Source organism: Bos mutus, chromosome 11 (assembly GCF_027580195.1).
Source record: "Bos mutus isolate GX-2022 chromosome 11, NWIPB_WYAK_1.1, whole genome shotgun sequence".
Classification (NCBI taxonomy): Eukaryota; Metazoa; Chordata; class Mammalia; order Artiodactyla; family Bovidae; genus Bos; species Bos mutus.
The window spans coordinates 96,100,077-96,119,704 of NC_091627.1; the positions used below are offsets into that span (position 1 = coordinate 96,100,077).

At 46.9% G+C, this 19,628-nt stretch overlaps 1 protein-coding gene across 8 annotated transcripts in view; it reads right to left on the reverse strand.

Annotated features, from left to right (window-relative positions):
* Nucleotides 1–19,628, reverse strand: part of SLC4A5 (solute carrier family 4 member 5) — a 124,828-nt gene that overhangs the window by 34,689 nt on the left and 70,511 nt on the right. For all 8 annotated transcript variants that reach the window (XR_011466126.1, XR_011466125.1, XM_070379823.1 and 5 more), the window contains 8 exons: nucleotides 11,886–12,046; nucleotides 10,830–10,985; nucleotides 9,965–10,060; nucleotides 7,538–7,593; nucleotides 2,931–3,088; nucleotides 2,407–2,494; nucleotides 1,422–1,576; nucleotides 882–1,070 (listed from right to left, as the gene is read on the reverse strand). Coding sequence is in view for 6 of the 8 variants with exons in the window: in XM_070379823.1 (XP_070235924.1) it covers nucleotides 882–1,070; nucleotides 1,422–1,576; nucleotides 2,407–2,494; nucleotides 2,931–3,088; nucleotides 7,538–7,593; nucleotides 9,965–10,060; nucleotides 10,830–10,985; nucleotides 11,886–12,046 (1,059 nt within the window). In the remaining 2 variants the exon portion in view is untranslated. The remainder of the gene's footprint in view (nucleotides 1–881; nucleotides 1,071–1,421; nucleotides 1,577–2,406; nucleotides 2,495–2,930; nucleotides 3,089–7,537; nucleotides 7,594–9,964; nucleotides 10,061–10,829; nucleotides 10,986–11,885; nucleotides 12,047–19,628) is intronic.

Genomic DNA, 19,628 nt, shown 5'->3' on the forward strand with positions numbered 1-19,628 from the left:
AAACCTGGGAAACACTGGCTGGCAGATAGCCAAAGGCATATAAAGCATGACTCCCTTCTCAAAGTCATAGCTTTGCAGGACTGATTCTGTCCTTTCCTAAATTCAGATCAACCGAAGTTATTCTAAAAGCTTGCAAAGAAACCCAAACAAGCCAGGAAAATCTATTGTTTTCTTTTAAAACAAGTTTTTTGACTAGGTAACAAGGTTAAAAAATGCAAAAGGTACTGTTATGGACTGAATTGTGTCCCCCAAAAAGATGTATCAAAATTCTAACCTCTAGATGTGACCTCATTTGGAAGCAGAGTCTTTGCACATGAAATCAAGTTAAGATGAAGTCATTAGGCAGACCCTAATCCAATATGACTGGTATCTTCACAAGAAAAGGAAAATGCCATATGAAGACAGAAACACAGGCAGAGCATCATGCAAGGACACAGGCAGGATGCATGGCAAGCAGCAGCAATGACCGCTGGCCGCCGCCAGAAGCTAGCGACAGTCAGGGAAGGAGTCCGCCCAGAATCTCAGAGGCAGCCTGGCCCTGCTGGCACCTTGATTTGGAACTTCTAGACTCTAGAACTTCGAGAGAATCAATTTCTATTGTTTAAGCCACCTAGTCTGTGATATGTGTTTCCGCAGCCCTAGAAAATGAATACAGTTAACAGAGGTTGTGCTAAGAAAAGTCTGGGTTCCTTCACTTTATGCGCACTTCCCCTTTTCCTGTCTTGTCCCGGAGGAGCTTTGCAGGCGGGGGAGGAAAAGCGTGCAGCACTCAGATACCCCAAGGCCTGGAGTGGGTGCTGGAGACTGAGGAGGAGAAGATTCCTAAAAGGAGCAGAGAAATCTAGGACAGCTGGAGTGGCCGGCAGGCCTGGAGCGGGCACCTTCCTGTCCAGATCAGCTCTTCCCCGATTTCATGCGCTGTTGGCATCTCTCCATCAGCCGCGCCGCTCCCTCCGCCGGCCCCGCCGCCGCCTCCGCCGCCTGCAGCGCCGCCTCCAGCAGCCCCGCCGCCGCCTCCCGCCACGGAGCCGTTCATCTGGCCTAATTCAGTCAGGGAGAACACAGACTTCCTGGAAGGAGAAGGGGGACAGGGGGCAGTAGGGCTCCCAGTCCTGCGAAGAGCTCAGCACCCCAGGACTGGCCTCATCAGGCTTAACCTCTTGAGCTACAATCATCAAATATCTTCAAATACGGAGAAAAATACATAAAAGGATCCAGCAATATCCCCTCACAGGTCACCCGGGTTTTATAGATGCACACATTCAGCATATTTGCTTCTGATTTTTTTTTTTTTAGAGAAATAAAAAAAAGCATAAACCCATGTATGTTGACGTCTTTTTTTCAAACCCAAATAAGAAAGGAACAGACTGAAAGCTCCCTCTGGACCGCTTCCCCGCTTGCCACCGCTCATTCACACACACCTCTTGTCAGCAGAAGGCACCTTCTTGGGTGGCTCAATTCGGATATTCGGATCCCATTCTCCCGGGGGAAGCACGATGACCTCGTCCAGAAACTCATCGATCCCCGCGATCAGATCCTCTCGATTCCGGGCCTTGTAGGCCACATCGCTGAAGAGCTGGCAGGGAGAGAGGTGTAGGAAGAGAGAGGACTGCTGCCTTGCTGCCGTCCCCATCTCATCCACCTCCTTGGGGCACACTGCATATACTTTCAAAGAAAGATGCCTTCTGGGCCTGAAAACCAGGTCTCTGTATTCCAGTCATCTGACCTGGGTTGAGTTACCTTCCTGCTCTGTTTCCCACAGAGCAAGCTCATCAGAAAACCTGTGGACAGCCCAATCAAAGGAGCTCAGGCATTTCGACTGCTTTACGTCCCAGCCCTTCATCTTTGGAGGGTCAGGCTGCATCATTCCACACTGTCCCAGCATGTTCTTTCTGACTTTACAGATCTGATTTGGTTGTGCTCGTTTCTAAACTCCCCTAGCCTCCCCATCACAGATGGTCAACTCTCAACTGTGCCTACAGGCTCTGGCTCCTCTCTTTGGTGTCACCTTCTGCTCTTGAAACTCTTCCACTGAGCCTATATCAAACCACTCCCATCCAGCTCTCCATCTCTGAGCTGTGGCCCTGGTTCCCTTTGCCTGGAATGCCTGCCTCCTAAGCTTGTGCTCATCCTTAACTGTGAAGCTCCATCGTGTGTGAAGGGCCCCCCGACTGCCTGGGCAGTTGGCATGTGGTTCACTCTCGGGTTGTCAGGCTGTGTCCCCACTTGATTGGTGCTCCTAAAGGGCAGTAACTATTCCCTCGTTGTCATAATCCTCATACCTGTACAGGGCCTGGCATACAGGAGATGCTCAAATGTGACTGTTGAATAAGTGAATGAATGAAGGCGCAATGTTTGATGCAGGAGCCTTGACATTCAGGAGTACCTGCTTCTCGTGGCACTTACATCATCCACCATGAGGGTTGCAATGGCACGGCCAATTTCATTGTAGGATTTTGCTCTCCCAGAAGGTCCCAGCAGTATGAACAGAAATCTGCAAAGAAGATGGAGGAGGAGGAGAAAAGTGAGAAGGAAAAATAAAACCAGATGAAGAGAAGGATTTTCTGGTCCGAAATAGTATCCATTCTCAACTTTTTAACTGACCATAAACATCTCCCATATTTGCTCCCATGAATCCCATATTTGCTTTGGAGATACATTCTTCTTCACTTCTGCCTAGGCACCCTCACCATGCCCTGGGGTCCCAGAACTCACCCAACAACCCCCTTCCCACCTGTTGGCTACTTCTTGTTTATGATTATTTTAAATAAACTCTATGTACCTCTTCCCCAGTCAGATCTCCCTCCCCAGCCAGTTCCCTAGTTTTCCTTCTTCATTTTAGGGGTGTCTCCAGCAGCACTGCTGGCTGACTGCATGGACAGCCGGCCACCCGAGGATGGGTGTGGTGGGCGGATGTCAACAGCTCTCACCTGGTGGGCACAGGCACCTCGGTCACCCCTCCCAGCATAGCTGACTGGATGAGACGTACGAAAGCGATGAACGGCTGGTCCAGGAAGTCCACCTCGCCCACAAGCACGTTGGAGGCTTCTGAGTCCTTGGGGATCTTCTTCATGAATTTGTTTTTCCGCTGGTCAGTGAGGGGGACATGAGATACCCATGGGTACTCATATGCAGTGGTTTCAGCTCTTACTCAGCTCATTCAGATTACTCTGGAGGCCTAACCTTACAAAATTCTCCCGGAGTTTCTCTAGAGACCGAAGGAAATAACCCAACACTCTCCTGCAGCCTGCAGATGAGGAGACTCAAAGTTGGTTAACCCCAGGGACCAACTAAGCCTTTCATAGACGGGAAGGAGCAGGCAATGACTTGACGCCCCCAGGACATTCCTTGTTCTACTGAAGTATGAGCTGAGGGGTCAGAGAAGAGAGCCAGGCTTGCTGGACAGCGAGTCTCATCCCCCAGCTGCAGCTCAAGCCAATGGGGGTCTTGGCTCATACACTCCATTGCCCAGCCCTCCGTCTTTGCCTTCACCCTAGTGGCTATGGGAGGAACAAGACCATCCTGATGGGCAGAGTGGACAGACTTTGTTTTCTCTCTGCCACCAGCATTCTGGCTGATGGGAATCCCTGTACCTGTGGATCCAAGTCTATGGGAGACTTCGGTGCCCCAAGTCACCCCCAGGGAACCTCCAAGGAAACTCATAGCTTCTGAACCTTTCCAGCTGAGACTATTGAAGTGCCCTCCAGCCAGTCCCTCTGGCTGGTGTCTGTTCAGGGCAGAAAGGTCAAATAGGCAGAGTGAGTGGGGTCTGATGTGAAAGGTGCTGGAGACAACCCCCTGCCCACTCTCTGTGGTTATGACTTCCATTCTATGAATAAGACATTTATTCCTCCCGAGTCCCCTCAGACAAAGAAAACGCCCAGGGGTGGTCACGTACATGCTCTTGTTCATCTTGAACATCTTAGGGTGCATTAGTTCTTCAGATCACTTTCCCTCTAGGTAGCAAGGGGTGGGCGAGGGACAGAGACAGTTTCAGAGAAAGAGGTGGGGAGGGGCATTTGGGTAGCACAGGGCTCGTGGGAGGCCACAGTAGCTGACAAAGGAAGAAAGGGCCCAGGAGGAGCAGGCTGGTGCTTCAGAGAGATCCTTGGGTGCCTCAGTTTTGCTACCCACTCCCCACCTGATGGGAGTTTCTCCTGTGAGCACAGAAGCTTAGTGAAGATAAGTTCCTCTGTCCCTGAAGAGGGGTCAGCTGTAGGCATGGGCATGGCCAACAGGTCTTGCCCCTTTGGGCTCACAGCCATTTCCTGATTTGACTCATGGAGTGCGTGATACAGACTGGGCTGGGGCCCTACCAGCACTCGATGAGGCTCTGTGAGTAAGGGCTACACCCTTATAATCTCTTAAAACCACTCAGAAACGTAAAACTGTCATAACCACCCAGGCAACAACACGAAGGACCCTAATGTAGTAAGAAGAAGCAACAGCAGGTGTTAATGGGAAGGCCAGAATCCCCAGGACTCAAAAGGTCCCTTTGTCCCAAGCTCTGTCAGCTGATTCATAAGCAGGTTCTTCAGGATGGAGGGCTGAGCATGCCAGGGCAGCCACCGTGCCCCTGCCAACTCTATGTACTCGGGCTCCAGGCAGGGAGAAGCTCTAGGGGACTGGAGGAGAGGTCGGTGGTAGGCATGTCCTGGAGAACAAGGTTTTGAAACCACAATGCTCTGGGATAGCCCATGTAGCACACGTGTAACCAGGAGCAGAGAGGAGCAAAATCCGGGCCTGTGGTCCCAGTAAGGAGGCGGGGTGGTAGTACCCCAGCAAGGGACCATGAGAGCGTTCTGGCTGGGTGATGGTCTGGATGTGGGCCTGTCTAACCAGGGTCCTGCTGACCCCACTGCCTAAACCCGGGGGACTCTTGTCCAGCTCTGCCAAGTCACTGCACATGGCCACACTGTCTGAATCCATCTCTGCCCACTGGGAACTCACTGGAACTCAGGGCCAACGTGGAGTGGTAAAAAAAAAGATGCACCTGAAGAAACCCACTGTTGTACAAAACTGCTGTCCCCACAACAAGCCAACTGCTGCTACAAACACTGAGAAGCAGCATCCTACAACTGGTTAGGAGAACTGGATGCTGGTGCCTGGTGTTGGGCTCCAGTCCCTCAGTAAAAGGCAGCTCTGCTTGGGGAACGTAGTGGATAGTATTCTTGTCACCACTTAGGCAGTAAAAAGATACGTTGTGAAAAACTTTCACTAGTCAGTGCTTTCTTGTCACGGCTCAACTGTCTGCCCATGACTATAGCAAAGTGGGGTTCTTCTCTAAATAATATTCCAGGGTACTCGTTCCTAAGCCAGTCCCAAACTAAGGGCTCTAGAGTCAGACTGGATCAAATCATGGCCACGCCACCTTTCAGGTGCATGAACTTGGGCATGTTATTTAACTCTTTTATGCTCTCATCTGTAGAGGGAAGATGACACAGTACCCTCATGATGCACAGGAAATGCCCCGCACGGTGTAGTGCATGCAATATGTGGACCTCAAATGTTGGTTGATTTTGTTATTGTTGTTTTGCTATTTTGGCCACCAAAAGGCCATCCAGACACTGACTTCACTGACTTGAGGGAATGCTTTTGTTTTGCCTACTCCCAAACTTGGGGCTGCCTTGAACCCCTGGACGTCACCCGAGCCCTTGAGAAGTTGGTACCAATTTCAGATGCCCTTTCTCATCTTCCTTTCCACTCTTTGGGGGCAGAGGCAAGGGGACCTTGAGACCTTCTGCCCCTGAGGTGTGCGTGTTTGGAACTGAGGGCAGCCTCCTGTGTGCTTCCCTCAGGGGCATAGTCATGGGGATCCCAGGCTGTTTGCAGGCTTCTGACCTTATCAATACGTGAACCATGAACTTCCAGATGTTCCAGCTGGTTTTAGAAAAGGCAGAAGAACCAGAGATCAAATTGCCAACATCCGCTGGATCATCAAAAAAGCAAGAGAGTTCCAGAAAAACATCTATTTCTGCTTTATTGACTATGCCACAGCCTTTGACTGTGTGGATCACAATAAACTGTGGAAAATTCTGAAAGAGATGGGAATACCAGACCACCTGACCTGCCTCCAGAGAAACCTGTATGCAGGTCAGGAAGCAACAGTTAGAACTGGATGTGGAACAACAGACTGGTTCCAAATAGGAAAAGGAGTACGTCAAGGCTGTATATTGTCACCCTGCTTATTTAACTTCTATGCAGAGTACATCATGAGAAACGCTGGGCTGGAAGAAGCACAAGCTGAAATCAAGATTGCCGGGAGAAATCTCAATAACCTCAGATATGCAGATGACACCACCCTTATGGCAGTAAGTGAAGAGGAACTAAAAAGCCTCTTGATGAAAGTGAAAGAGGGAAGTGAAAAAGTTGGCTTAAAGCTCAACATTTAGAAAATGAAGATCATGGCATCCAGTCCCATCACTTCATGGGAAGGGGAAACAGTGGAAACAGTGTCAGACTTTATCTTTTTGGGCTCCAAAATCACTGCAGATGGTGACTGCAGCCATGAAATTAAAAGATGCTTACTCCTTGGAAGGAAAGTTATGACCAACCTAGATAGCATATTCAAAAGCAGAGACATTACTTTGCCAGCAAAGGTCCATCTAGTTAAGGCTATGGTTTTTCCAGTGGTCATGTATGGATGTGAGAGTTGGACTGTGAAGAAGGCTGAGCGCTGAAGAATTGATGCTTTTGAACTGTGGTGTTGGAGAAGACTCTTGAGAGTCCCTTGGACTGCAAGGAGATCCAATCAGTCCATTCTAAAGGAGATCAGTCCTGGGTGTTCCTTGGAAGGAATAATGCTAAAGCTGAAACTCCAGTACTTTGGCTACCTCATTCGAAGAGTTGACTCATTGGAAAAGACTCTGATGCTGGGAGGGATTGGGGGCAGGAGGAGAAGGGGACGACAGAGGATGAGATGGCTGGATGGCATCACCGACTCGATGGACATGAGTTTGAGTGAACTCCGGGAGATGGTGATGGACAGGGAGGCCTGGCGTGCTGCGATTCATGGGGTCACAAAGAGTCCAACACAACTGAGCAACTGAACTGAACTGACCTTAGCAAGTTTTCAGCCAAGCTGGTGAGAAACAAGAATTGACTTTATCCAGCACCAGCCAAGGAGAAGATACACCATTGTGCAGTCCAGCTGATTCACTATCATTAATGTCTCCATAGGGAGGCCCTACTGCTTCTCTACCCACCCAAGTCCCCACTTCATCATTCAAAGTGCTTGTGGATGGGTCACAGAGGAGGCAAACTCTGTGTGGCAGATTTATTGCCACTTCAATAAATCCCCAGTTAAAGGACAGCTGACACCTCATCTGATCACATTTCTCTGTCCCCAGGGCCTAGTGCACAGCCCAAGTGATGGATTGTCAGTCACTATGGCTGCCCAGAGCCCCACCTGTGTCCTTCCTGGGGACCCGACTTTTTCATAGGACTAGAGTTTTGCCCATAGGGTTCCCCACCCCTAAAACCAAAGACTTCTTCCCACCCTGGCCCTCCACTGCAGCCAAGGGCAGGGGTTTCCTACCTGGTCGGTATTTGGGGTGAGAGAAATATCATTCATGCTTCTGCTCTGGGCGTGACCTAGGAGAAAAGGAAAAGGAGGTCCATCAGGGGAGACGGGTGCTCACAGATCCCTTTCTCTTGGTCTCTACACAGGCTCATCCCATCTTCACAACCAAAGCAAACTCCCCCGTTATCCTGCAGCCCCTCTCAGCTAGCATCCTCTCTCTTTTCTTCCTTTCAATGGCAGCTTTCTCAGAAGAGTTGCTGGACCCCAGGTTCTACTGCTTCCTTCTCACTCCTCAATATGCTACTCCCTGGTCCCAGCCCACTGCCCAGGGATCTGCACAGGCCCTGCAGGTGGGGAGGGACACAGACGCCCTACGGGCTGAGGAGCCAGGCGTCACTAAGCTTCGACTCTGTTGGAGAGAGAAGAGCAGTTTCACGTCTGTCTGCCATGACCCATGCGAGTCTTTAAAGAGGGCTGGGGATTTGGGCTGGCAGAGGGGAGGTAGGTGGGGCTCCCCATGGCCGACAGTTCCTTGCTGCATGAAGGCAGGAGAAGGCCAGCTTTCATTTCCCACCAGCAGCCAAATCCAGCGAGCCCCCTCAGGCTTACTGTGGTCTCTGGAGTCCCTGTACTGCCAGACTCTGCTTTCCTTTATTTCCATCCAGGATCCTCTCAGTCTGGGCTTTTCTCAGGGTCTTGCTTTGCACTCAAACCCTTCAGAGCCCTGACCCCCTCCTCCTCGGTCAATCCCATCCATTTCTGTTTCTTCCCCATCCACATTTGTGCTGGGGGTGCCCAGGTTATGTCTCCAGCCCAGATCTCTCCCCTAAGCTCCAGATTTCTCTGAGCAGCCCTGCCTGGCACTTCAGACTCCACACACTAGGAAACAAAACTCATTGTCTTCCATCAAATCACTTCCTCTATGGACACGACTGAAGCGACTTAGCAGCAGCCTAGACCCTACATCACCCAATGCCCTATCCCACATGTTCATGGGCAATCAGAGCAGACCTTGGAGCCAGCTTCAACTCCTCTCTCTTCCTCTTTTCCCACTTCCCACCATTTGCTGAATTCCACCAGCGTCCTTCTCTTTCCATTCTCGCTCTTGCTGCCTGAACACGGCCCTCATCTCTTGCTCCCAGTCATTCAGTCTCTTCTAGCTTATTTCTGATCATGATATGTGCCCGCATCAGACTTCTCAGGAGAACTCATTACCCTCAGAATAAAGGCCAGGACCTTTTACAAGACACATAGGCCCTCTTCACTTTGGACCCTCTTTCCTTTATATCCTACATCCCTGGTGAACGGAATCATTATATTTCCCCGAATATGCGGTGCCCTTCACAGCGCCTTCCCTTCACCTGCTGTTTCCTTTGTTCTAAAGACCATGCTCCTGGAAGACTTCTATTTATTCTCCAAGACTCAGGCAAGTGTCTCTTCCTCTCTGAGCCTTCCCAGGTGCCGTCTTGTGGTGGGGGTGTGTGTGCACACAAACCTGTAACCACTTATTCATGCCTTTAACCAGGTTCCCACCATGGCAACGTTGGCACAGGGTGACTTCATACACAGTGAATAAATGAGCAGAAGGCTCATGCCAAAGCCATTCACAGCCTCTACTGCCAGCACTGCTCTGCGGAATAACCAAGACCAGGGAGACTAAGCACATCCTGGGGTCACTGAGAACAGACAGAAAAGACCACGGCACAGCCCAGCTGCAGCTGTGGTCACATCGCCACTGCGGTCTCAAAGCATTCCCCTGGCCTGGTCAGTGGCGCAGCCCTGGCCTGTGCTTGTTCGTATCTTGTCATTTTAGTGAAAGTGCTTAAAGGAAAATACTCCTTTGCACTGCTTTTTATTTTCACTTCCCAAATTCCCTCTTTTTTTTTTTTTTGTCTCACGGCTCACCTGTCTGTCCATCCCTGACAAGCTGCCTGACAAAGTCCGGTCTGTGGCTGTGCCCCCCAGGCCCCCGTGGGGGCTGCAGCTCCATCAGTGTTTCACTTCGGGGGCCAAGACTGTCAGGCAGGATGAGAACATTCTCCGACTGTCCTGGAGGAAAAGCTGGGCTCCAAGACAGATCTAGCCTGCTTTAAATTCTGTTTCTAGGAAGACTTCTCACCAAAAACGGGATTAATGATTAGTTTGGTGAAAACAAAGCCATAGATCAAGTTAAGGACGCCCAGCACATGGGACTGGGTATTGATTATGACAGGACTTGATTTAGAGTTGCATTTTTTGGAAAAATCATTTAGAAAATTTTGGTAGTAAGTTAGACTATGAGGGCAGCCCAGGGTTTGGCGTGAATGTTAGATTTCTTCTGACGCCTGAGAATTCTAGACAGACCCTGGTCTTTACCTCCTCTGCTATGAAAGTGTGAAAGTTGACTTCAGAGTCCCAGCCAGAACAAAAGGGCTGCACCGAGCGGAGAAAGAAGAAACTCACACAGACGGCCGTAATTCGCACTTTGCCGCACCCTCAGGTCCTCAGTGGAGTGGTGTAGGCTCGGGCCGGCCTTGGGGCTCCGGGCTGGGCTTCGACCTGGGAGGCACAGAAGGGATTTAACTCCAGCAGACTTGCTACAGTGACGCACATCAGCACAGGCCTTGTTTACAATCACTTCACCTGAATAAAGCTAGGCTACAAGACAGATCTCTTCCCCTTCGAGGAAGAAAGGATGGTTTGGTTGTTTTGGATTTTGTTCTTGTTTTTTTTCAGAATCTTTTGAAGCAAGTGGATAGTGTGAATGTGATTAGAGAAAATACCTGTACTGTTGAAAGTGGGATAGCTACACAATTGATGAAATAGGTATCAGGTGCTGTAGATGACATAGGTTCAAGCCTGATTCCACACCATGCTGATCATTTGACCCGAGGCAAGTAACTTAACCTCTCCAGGCCTCAGCCTAGTGAACCTAGTCCACAACATGCTGATCATTTGACCTGAGGCAAGTAACTTAACCTCTCCATGCCTCAGCCTCCCGCTCTGGGGATGATGAGAACAATAGCTGGTCACGGCCTCGTGTGAGGATGAAGTGAGTTTACACCTAGGGAGCACTCATGCCTGGAGCAGGGTAAGTGCTGCGTATGTACCTGCTGCAGGCTACACGTTTTCCATTTTAAAATAATTGATCTACAGAGATTCCTCAAGTCTCTTCAGCTAGCAGCATTATCAGTTTTGTACTGATTCCTGCACTTATCTGACAGGTCCAGCGAGGCTAGAGTCTGGGCATCTCGGCTCTGGGATATCAAGGGTGGAGGGTTGGAGATTTGAGATGCATGGAAGGAACAAGCGTTATGGCCCAACTCACTGCTGGTGGAGGAGACCGCCTTTCCAATGTCAGCCAAGGAGCGGTGGATGGGCTTTGTGGTTTGGTGGCGGTGTTTCCTCAGGAGGACGTAGCTGACCCTCTCGCGGAGCTCTGGACGAAGGAGGCCGTCCTCAATTTGCTTCTCAATGACATCATCTAAGTGGGAAACAAACACGCCTTGTCCACGGGGGACAGAATGACTAGGGGTGTGGGGGTCTTCAGCTTCACCTGTTATTTGTGGGATTAAAAGTGAACTAAAGGAGGCATGGAATGTAGAAATAGTCCCAACCTTCGCCACAAACTGAAAATATGCACCAGTCATGAACCTTCAGGCTCCGTATATGTAAAAGCGTGTGTCTGTGGGAGTTGGTGCATGTGTGTGCATGGGGGTGCATGGTGTGTGCATGTGGGCGCATGTGTGCAGATGTGGTTCATGCGAGTGCATTGTGGGTGCATGTGTGCATGCATGTATGGGTATAGGATTCTCTGCTCTTTCTATCAATAATATTGTGGAAAGTAAATGAAATTGTAACCATGAAAGACCCTAAGAAGCACAAGGCACTATGCCAAGTGGTTTTAGTCCCAGTGTGAATTCTTTTTAGAAAAGTATTTGGGGCAGCATACTTCTGGTAAAACTGAATGTGCTAAAACAAAATTCACAAGGAGTTTAGGGACAGTAAGGCAAGCTACTCCCTTCCTTTGTCACTCCATCAAACGAGAGCTAATTTCCTGAAGATGAGTGACGATCCATTTACCCTGATAAGAAACAGGTTGCCATGGCAACAGGGGGTCTCCACCTAGGCTCAGAAGTGCTCTCCGTTTCGTTCCATTGCTGAATGGCATTTCAGAGGCTGATCTTGCCCTCTCTATAGGCATCTGAGACTAGGAGTAACTGTGATGCTGCTTTGGGAGCATCAGACCCAAAACCTGGTCTCTGCAGAATTAGGCAGGCATCAGAGGTGGGCATGCCACATAGACCAAGGGTGGGCAAGAGATGGGGCAGGGGAAGGGGGATGCTGCCCTGGTTTTCGGGGGCCACAGCAGTCCTTGCCTCACCTATGATCTGTGGTAAGGAGCCACCATCCAAATCCAGCAGCACGGTTCCCGTCTGCAGGCAGGTGCGGAGCTCAAAGAGGCTGTGCAAGGACAGCGTGGACACGTGGGGCTTGCTCCAGCGTTCGCCTCCTTCCTCTACCTTTTCTTCAAACTTTATCCACCTGTAGAGGTAAGGACGGGGCTCAGCATGGCCTTTGCCCTCAGGAGGAGCCCCCAGCTGGGTCTCTTCAGGAGAGGGATGCTGGCTTGCAGGTCATGCTCTGCACATTGTGGGGGCATTGGCCCTCTACTCATAGGCAGAGGGTCTCCTGGGGACTCATCCCTCACTCCTCCTGATGGGGCCATGCTCAGGGCATGCTGAGGGCAAAATGGCAGCAGAGAATGACCATACATGGGTGTTAAGACTGTTCTTTTTTTCCTTTTATTTATTTTCTAATTGGAGGTAATTGCTTTATTGGATATGTTGCAAAATTGGGTTTGGTGATGGTGGCACAACTCTGCACATTTACTAAAAAGCATTTAATTAATACACTTAAAACAAGGGAACTTTATGGTATCCTACAATAATAGAGCTCTTTAAAAAACAAACCATCCACTGGATCCTAGTTACCTGTCTACTGGTCACATGTGTGTTCAGTGCCTGCCTTATGAGGGTATGGTTTGCTGGGAGAGGCGATCATTTCCCCACAGTTCTACTGTAGGGCCTGAGGTTTCCATGAATCACACTCGGATTTTGGTTCTGAAAGTTCAGGGTAAAATCCAAATGTAATTTATGGGAGGAAAGAAATTAAACCAAAGATGTGTAAGAATTTGTCCTTTCTAGAAGCCTCGGGATCATAGGCTGAGGGGGAGGGCCACGTGGGAAGGCCTTGGGCCACTGGCAGAGGCGGCACCGGCCTGTGACTCCTCTGCAGAGGGCAGCACTGGACAGCCTGCAGAGCCGCAAGGAGGCAAAGGCTCCTGGCCGGAGACCTGCTCGCTCAGTTTTATTAAATTTCGACCTCAAATTACTGAGTAGCTTCAAACTATTCCAGTCAAAATCCTATGGGAATATTTTTGGGCTGTGACTAACTCTAAAGTTCCTCTGAAAAAGAGGATAGTTGGGGAATGTCAGAGAATAGCTAGGGAAAGTCTAAAAAAGAAGAATGGGGATGGGACATGCCTTTAGCAGATATAAAAACTTACTGAAAACCTTGAGTAATTAAAGCATTATAATTCCAGCCCAGATATAGACAAAGGGATCTAGAAAACAGCAGCCCAGAAACAGACCTGAGCCCCCATGGGGTCTGGGTTTTGATGGATGGACTTTGTTTAAAAGTCCACTAGGGACTACCCTGGTGGTCCAGTGGTTAATAGTACTCCTTCCAATGCAGGGGACAGGGTTCAACCCCTGGTCAGGGAATTCAGATCCCATGTGCCAATGGGCAACTAAACCCATGCCCCACAACCATGCACTGCATTTAGAGAAGCCGGTGTAAAATGAAGAGGCCACGTGTTGCAATGAAGACCCAGCACAGCCAAGAAAGAAATAAATACAGTGATAAAAATTAAAAGATGACCAACCTAAGTATAAAAAAATGAAGTCCCTACTTCTCACCAAACACTACTAAATTGTATATGGATTAAAGGCTAAACAAAAAAATTAATCTATAATGGAATATTGTTGAGCCTTTCAAATAAAAGGAAATCTTGACACATGCTGCAGCATGGATGAAACTTGAAGACATTATGCTAAGCAAAATAAGCCAGTCACAAAAGGACAAATATTGTTAAGATTCCACTTATATGAGGGGCATAGAGTAGTCAAATTCATAGAGACAGGTGGTTGCTAGGGGCTGAGGAGAGGGAGGTGGAGGAATTGCTATTTAGGGGGAATAGAGTTTAAGTTTTGCTGGAGGAAGGCATTCAGGAGATGGATGGTAGTGATGGTTCTGTAACAATGGGAATGTACTTAATGTCACTGAACTGTACACTTTAAGATGGCTCAAATGGTAAAGTCTATGTTATATCTATTTTGCCCCACAATTAAATAAATAACAATGTGAAAATCTATAAACACAAATACAAATATACTAGAAGAGAATATAGAGGAATATTATATTCTTATTATAACATTATATAATATAATACATATTCTATAATATAATATATATTATAATTCCTATTATAATATTATATTCTTATATCCTTGGTTGGGGAGAAAGACTTCCTAAACAGTATGTAAAACCATAAAGGAAAAGAAATGGGCACTTTGTTACACAAAAATATACTAAAACCTGTGCATAACACAGTAAGACATAAATGAAGTTCAAAGAAATGCAATATACTCAGAAAATATTTGCAGCAAACAGGACATCAATGAATTTTTTTTTCTGGCTGCACCACATGGCATGTGGGATCTAGTTCCCTGACCAGGAATCAAACCCACACCCCTGCATTGGAAGTACAAGTCTTAGCCACTGAACTGGCAGGGAAATCCACGAAGCTTCTTCACAACAATAGGAAAAACTCAAATTACCCAACTGAAAAGTGAACAACTGAAAAGAAATGAAGATGGCCAATAAACTTCTGAAAAGATGTTCAACTTTCCTACTAATCAAGAACACTTAAATGTTGCTGTGGGCTTCCCAGGTGGCCCAGTGGTAAGGAATCCATCAGCCAATGCAGGAGACACATGTTTGATCCCTGATCCCAGAAGATTCCACACACCGAGGAGCAACGAGCCTGCGTGCCATAGCTATTGAGCCTGTGCTCTAGAGCCCAGGAACTACAGCTACTGAGCTCACCTACTGCAACTGCTGAAGCACACAAGCCCTTAAGCCCATGCTCAGCAAGGGAAGCCACTGCCATGGCAAGCCCATGCATCACAGCTAGAGAGTAGCCCCCACTCACCGCACCCAGAGAAAAGTCTGCACAGTATCAAAGACCCAGCACAACCCCAAATGAATAAATTTAAAATGAATGTTGATGCAAATGAAACAGCATCCTTTGCTTCTCATATTGTCAGAAATTTAAAAGATTGACAACTTCCTGTGTTGGTGGAAACACGGGGAGGTGGGCACTCATATACTGTATGTATGTACACAGTATGTGTGTATGTATATATAGTGTCATATTTATATAGTGTGTGTTTGTATATATATATATCGTGTGTATATATATATAGTGTAGCCACACAGCCTTCTTGAGGTGAGGAATTGGGGAGCCTCTTTTGTCTTTCAGCCCAGTAGTTCCAATTCTAGGTAGTTATCACAGGAGTATCATTGCACATCTGCACACAGTAAAGTGGATACTAGGAGATGCTCACTTCAGCTTTGTCCATTAGGGTGAAGAATTGGAAACCACCAGCGTTCAGTAAAGACTTTGTCATATCAGTTCCGTATGTCCATGCCACGGAATACGCCTCAGAGATAAAAAGTATGAGGATGAACTATGTGTACTGACAGGATGGACAATATCATCCCACTTTATAACAAGAAGAAAAACACGTGCAGGTGTGCACGGGGGTCTTTACACACGTGTCTGAGCAAATCCGGCAGTAGTTTTGGATGGATGCCTATCAGATGGTTAAATGATTACTTTTGAAGGGAGGTATGAGTTTGTTGGGGGCAAGATTTAAGACATTTTCACTCTACTGTGTTAATTAGTATCGTAAAAGTGCAGCCTACGGAGCAAGACAACCAGCTTGAATCCCAGCTTTACATTCACCAGCTATGGACTTTTTTTCCCTGGTGGCTCAGATGGTAAAGCATCCGCCTGAAAGGCAGGAGACCTGGGTTCGCTCCTTAGGTGGCAAAGATCCCCTGAAAAAGGTAGTGGCTACTCACTCCAGTATTCTTGCCTGAAGAGTTTCATGGACAGAGGAGCCTGGTGGGCTACAGTCCATGATGTTGCAAAGAGTCAGACACAACTGAGTGACTAACACTTTCACTTTCAGTATAGTGAGAGTGCAGCCTGTGGAACGAGACAACCAGGTTTTGAATCCCAGCTTCACATTTACTAGCTATGGAGTTTGAACATGTTACTCAGTCTCTTACCACCTTTGTTTTCTTCAGGAATAATAATCTACTACTACTACTACTAAGTCACTTCAGTCGTGTCCGACTCTGTGCGACCCCATAGACGGCAGCCCACCAGGCTCCCCTGTCCCTGGGATTCTCCAGGCAAGAACACTGGAGTGGGTTGCCATTTCTTTCTCCAATGCATGAAACTGAAAAGTGAAAGTGAAGTCGTTCAGTCATGTCTGACTCTTAGCGACCCCATGGACTACAGCCTACCAGGCTCCTCCACCCATGGGATTTTCTAGGCAAGAGTACTGGAGTGGGGTGCCATTGCCTTCTCCAAGGAATAATAATGAGTGAGTAAGTGAAGTCGCTCAGTCGTGTCCGACTCTTTGCGACCCCATGGACTGTAGCCTACCAGGCTCCTCCTTCCATGGGATTCTCCAGGCAAGAGTACTGGAGTGGGTTGCCATTTCCTTCTCCAGGGGATCTTCCCGACCCAGGGATTGAACCCAGGTCTCCTGCATTCCAGGAAGACGCTTTAACCTGAGCCACCAGGGAAGCCCTAAGGAATAATAATAAGGAATAATAATAGTTTATAGCAATTAGAGAAGTGCCTGGCACATAATGCACATTCTGTTAGTGTTAGCTTTATAAATGTAAAAGGAAAGAACATTGCTTTTGTAAACTTAGAGACAATAAGCAAATAAGAAAGTAAAGGCATTCAAGGCTCTCCCAACCAGATGACATTATGATTGATATTATGATGACCTACATATTAGATCTCTGTGTACATGAATATATACATGCACACACACATTTTATATTAATGACAGTATAAGGACATGGTATCCAATGGATATCCTTTCACATCTATGAAATGAAATGAAAGTTTCTCAGTCATCTCCGACTCTTTGCAACCCCATGGACTGTAACCTCACAGGCTCCTCTATCCATGGAATTGTCCAGGCAAGAATACTGGACTGGGTTAACATGCTTTTCTCCCACCCAGGGATCAAACCCTGGTCTCCCACCTTGCAGGCAGATTCTTTACCACCTGAGCCACCAGGGAAGCCCATGTACAGAGCTAAAGAACTGTATTACCTGTTATACATTTTATCTCTGTAAATATTCATATCATTTTAAAGGCTCTTTAGCATGCCATTGTATGAGCAGACCAAAATTTATGTGAATATTCCTAATTTGGTACACATTTATATGATTTCTTATGACTCTGTATTGTAAATAAGGTTGGTCTGAATATCCTTGGCCCTTGTCTGCACATTTTTACGTGTATGACATACATTGTCAAACTGTTCTCCAGAAAGCCATGCCGATTCTTATTTCCACTAGCGTACAGGAGACCTCACATTTCTCTGAAGTCTCTCAAACTCTAATATTGTCATTCCTTTTCAACTTTGTTCATTTAGTAATTGAAAAATTATATCATATTTGCATTCTTTTGACTACATGTGAGGTTAAATATCTTTTCCTTTGTCAGATTTCCTCTTCACACAATTGTGTGAATACTTTGCTGTATTAATGTTTAACATCCTGATTCAATACATTCATCTGAGAACAGTTAACTGGGAGCCTGGAAGGACCTTGGGGGCTTAGAGGGACACAGGATGAAGAGGATTTTTTTTCTAATACACATGTGTTTATTGACTGTTTAAGCTGGCTTAAACTCAACACAAAAAATTAAGATCATGGCATCTAATCCTCTCACTTCATGGCAAATAGATGGGGAAACAATGGAAACAGTGACAGACTTTATTTTCTTGGGCTCCAAAATCACTGCAGATGGTGACTGCAGCTGTGAAATTAAAAGATGCTTGATTCTTGGAAGAAAAGCTATGACAAACCAAGACAGCATATTAAAAAGCAGAGACATTACTTTGCCAACAGAGGTCCATACAGTCAAAGCTATAGTTTTTCCAGTAGTCATGGGTGGATGTGAGATTTGGACTATAAAGAAAGCTGAATGCCAAAGAATTGATGCTTTTGAGCTGTGATATTGGAGAAGACTCTTGAGAGTCCATCGGATAGCAAGGAGATCCAACATTCATTGGAAGGACTGATGCTGAAGCTGAAACTCCAATACTTTGGCCACCTGAGGTAAAGAATTGACTCATTGGAAAAGACCCTGATGCTGGGAAAGATTGAAGGCAGGAGGAAAAGGGGATGACAGAGGATGAGATGGTTGGATGGCATCACTGACTCGACGGACATGAGTTTGAGTAATCTCTGGGAGTCGGTGATGGACAGGGAAGCCTAGTGTGCTGCAGTCCATGGGGTCACAAAGAGTCGGACATGACTCAGCAACTGAACTGAACTAATATGCTGTGTGCTTTGCTCTGTTTAGTCACTCAGTTGTGTCTGACTCTTTGCGACCCCATGGACTGTAGCCTGCCAGGCTCCTCTGTCCATGCTGATTCTCCAGGCAAGAATGCTGGAATGGATTGCCATGCCCGCCTCCAGGGGATCTTCCCAACCCAGGAATCAAACCCAGGTCTCTGCATTGCAGGTGGATTCTTTACTGTCTGAGCCACCAGGGGAGCTATATATATATATATATATATATATATATATATATATATATATACATATATATATATATTCTTTTCATATTCTTTTCCATTATAGTTTATTATAGGACATTGAATAAAGTTCCCTATGCTATTAACAGGACCTTGTTGTTTATCCACTGTATATATGATAGCTTGCAACTACTAACTATTTCAAACTCTGAAGAATGGGAAAGTTTGATTAAAGGAGTCCTGGGAGGTGAAGACCAAAAAACATGGGGCTGGAGCAGAGACTCAGGGACTTGCCTTGGAGACTCACAAAGGTATAGCGGACATCTTTAATTGGGAAATATGTTTGGGAGAACATTATTTAAATTATGCTAGATCCAAGTCTCTATGATATCCCTCCAAAGTTTTTCTAAAATTTGTATTAACATAAGGGTTTGCAAGGAAGAAATCAAAGGACAGGTCCAAATGTTCTGGTCAGGAGATGGTTACTCTTCTCCCTGAGAGTCTTTCTCCTATTTAATCACTCAAATTGCTCATTTTTATCTCAAAAATTACCTTCATTTAAAAAAAAAAAAGCTCTATATGCAGACAAGGTCTCAACCAACCTGAGTATAGTCTGCAGAAAAACAAAGTTATCTGTTTCCAGGTTCAAGGCAATGCCAGAACTAGACTCCTGCTACCAGCATCCCTTGAGAACTTGATTTTTTAAAAAGTCCAGGATACTCAACAGCTTCACTATGGATATGTCTTCAGTTGTCCTTGCAACTATTTTGGGAATCCAGATATTGAAATAGTAAGCCCAAGACCTGACTTGATTTTGTATTTTTAATGACTACAGCTAGAAATTAAGCTCCCTTTCACCTTAGAACATAGAAACATGGAGAGAACCCAAGGTCTGTGGCTTGGTTTTCAACTTGGACTGTTTATTAGAATTGCCTAAAGAGATTTTTAAAAATACTGCTGCCTGAATGCACACCACGAGCAGGGTAGCCTAGCCATAGAAACTCCTAGGTTATTTGTGCCCTGCGTGCGCCTCTACCCTACAATCGTATAGAACTGTGTGGCTCAGGGATAGTTGGACTTGTCTGAGATCCCAGTGCTGGTAAACAGCTCTGTGTACTTGGGTCCCATTCTTTTTGTATAAGAGGGGAATATGGCCTCTTCCCTTAGAATGGCTCTGAGAACACCAGTTGAAGAGGTAGAGT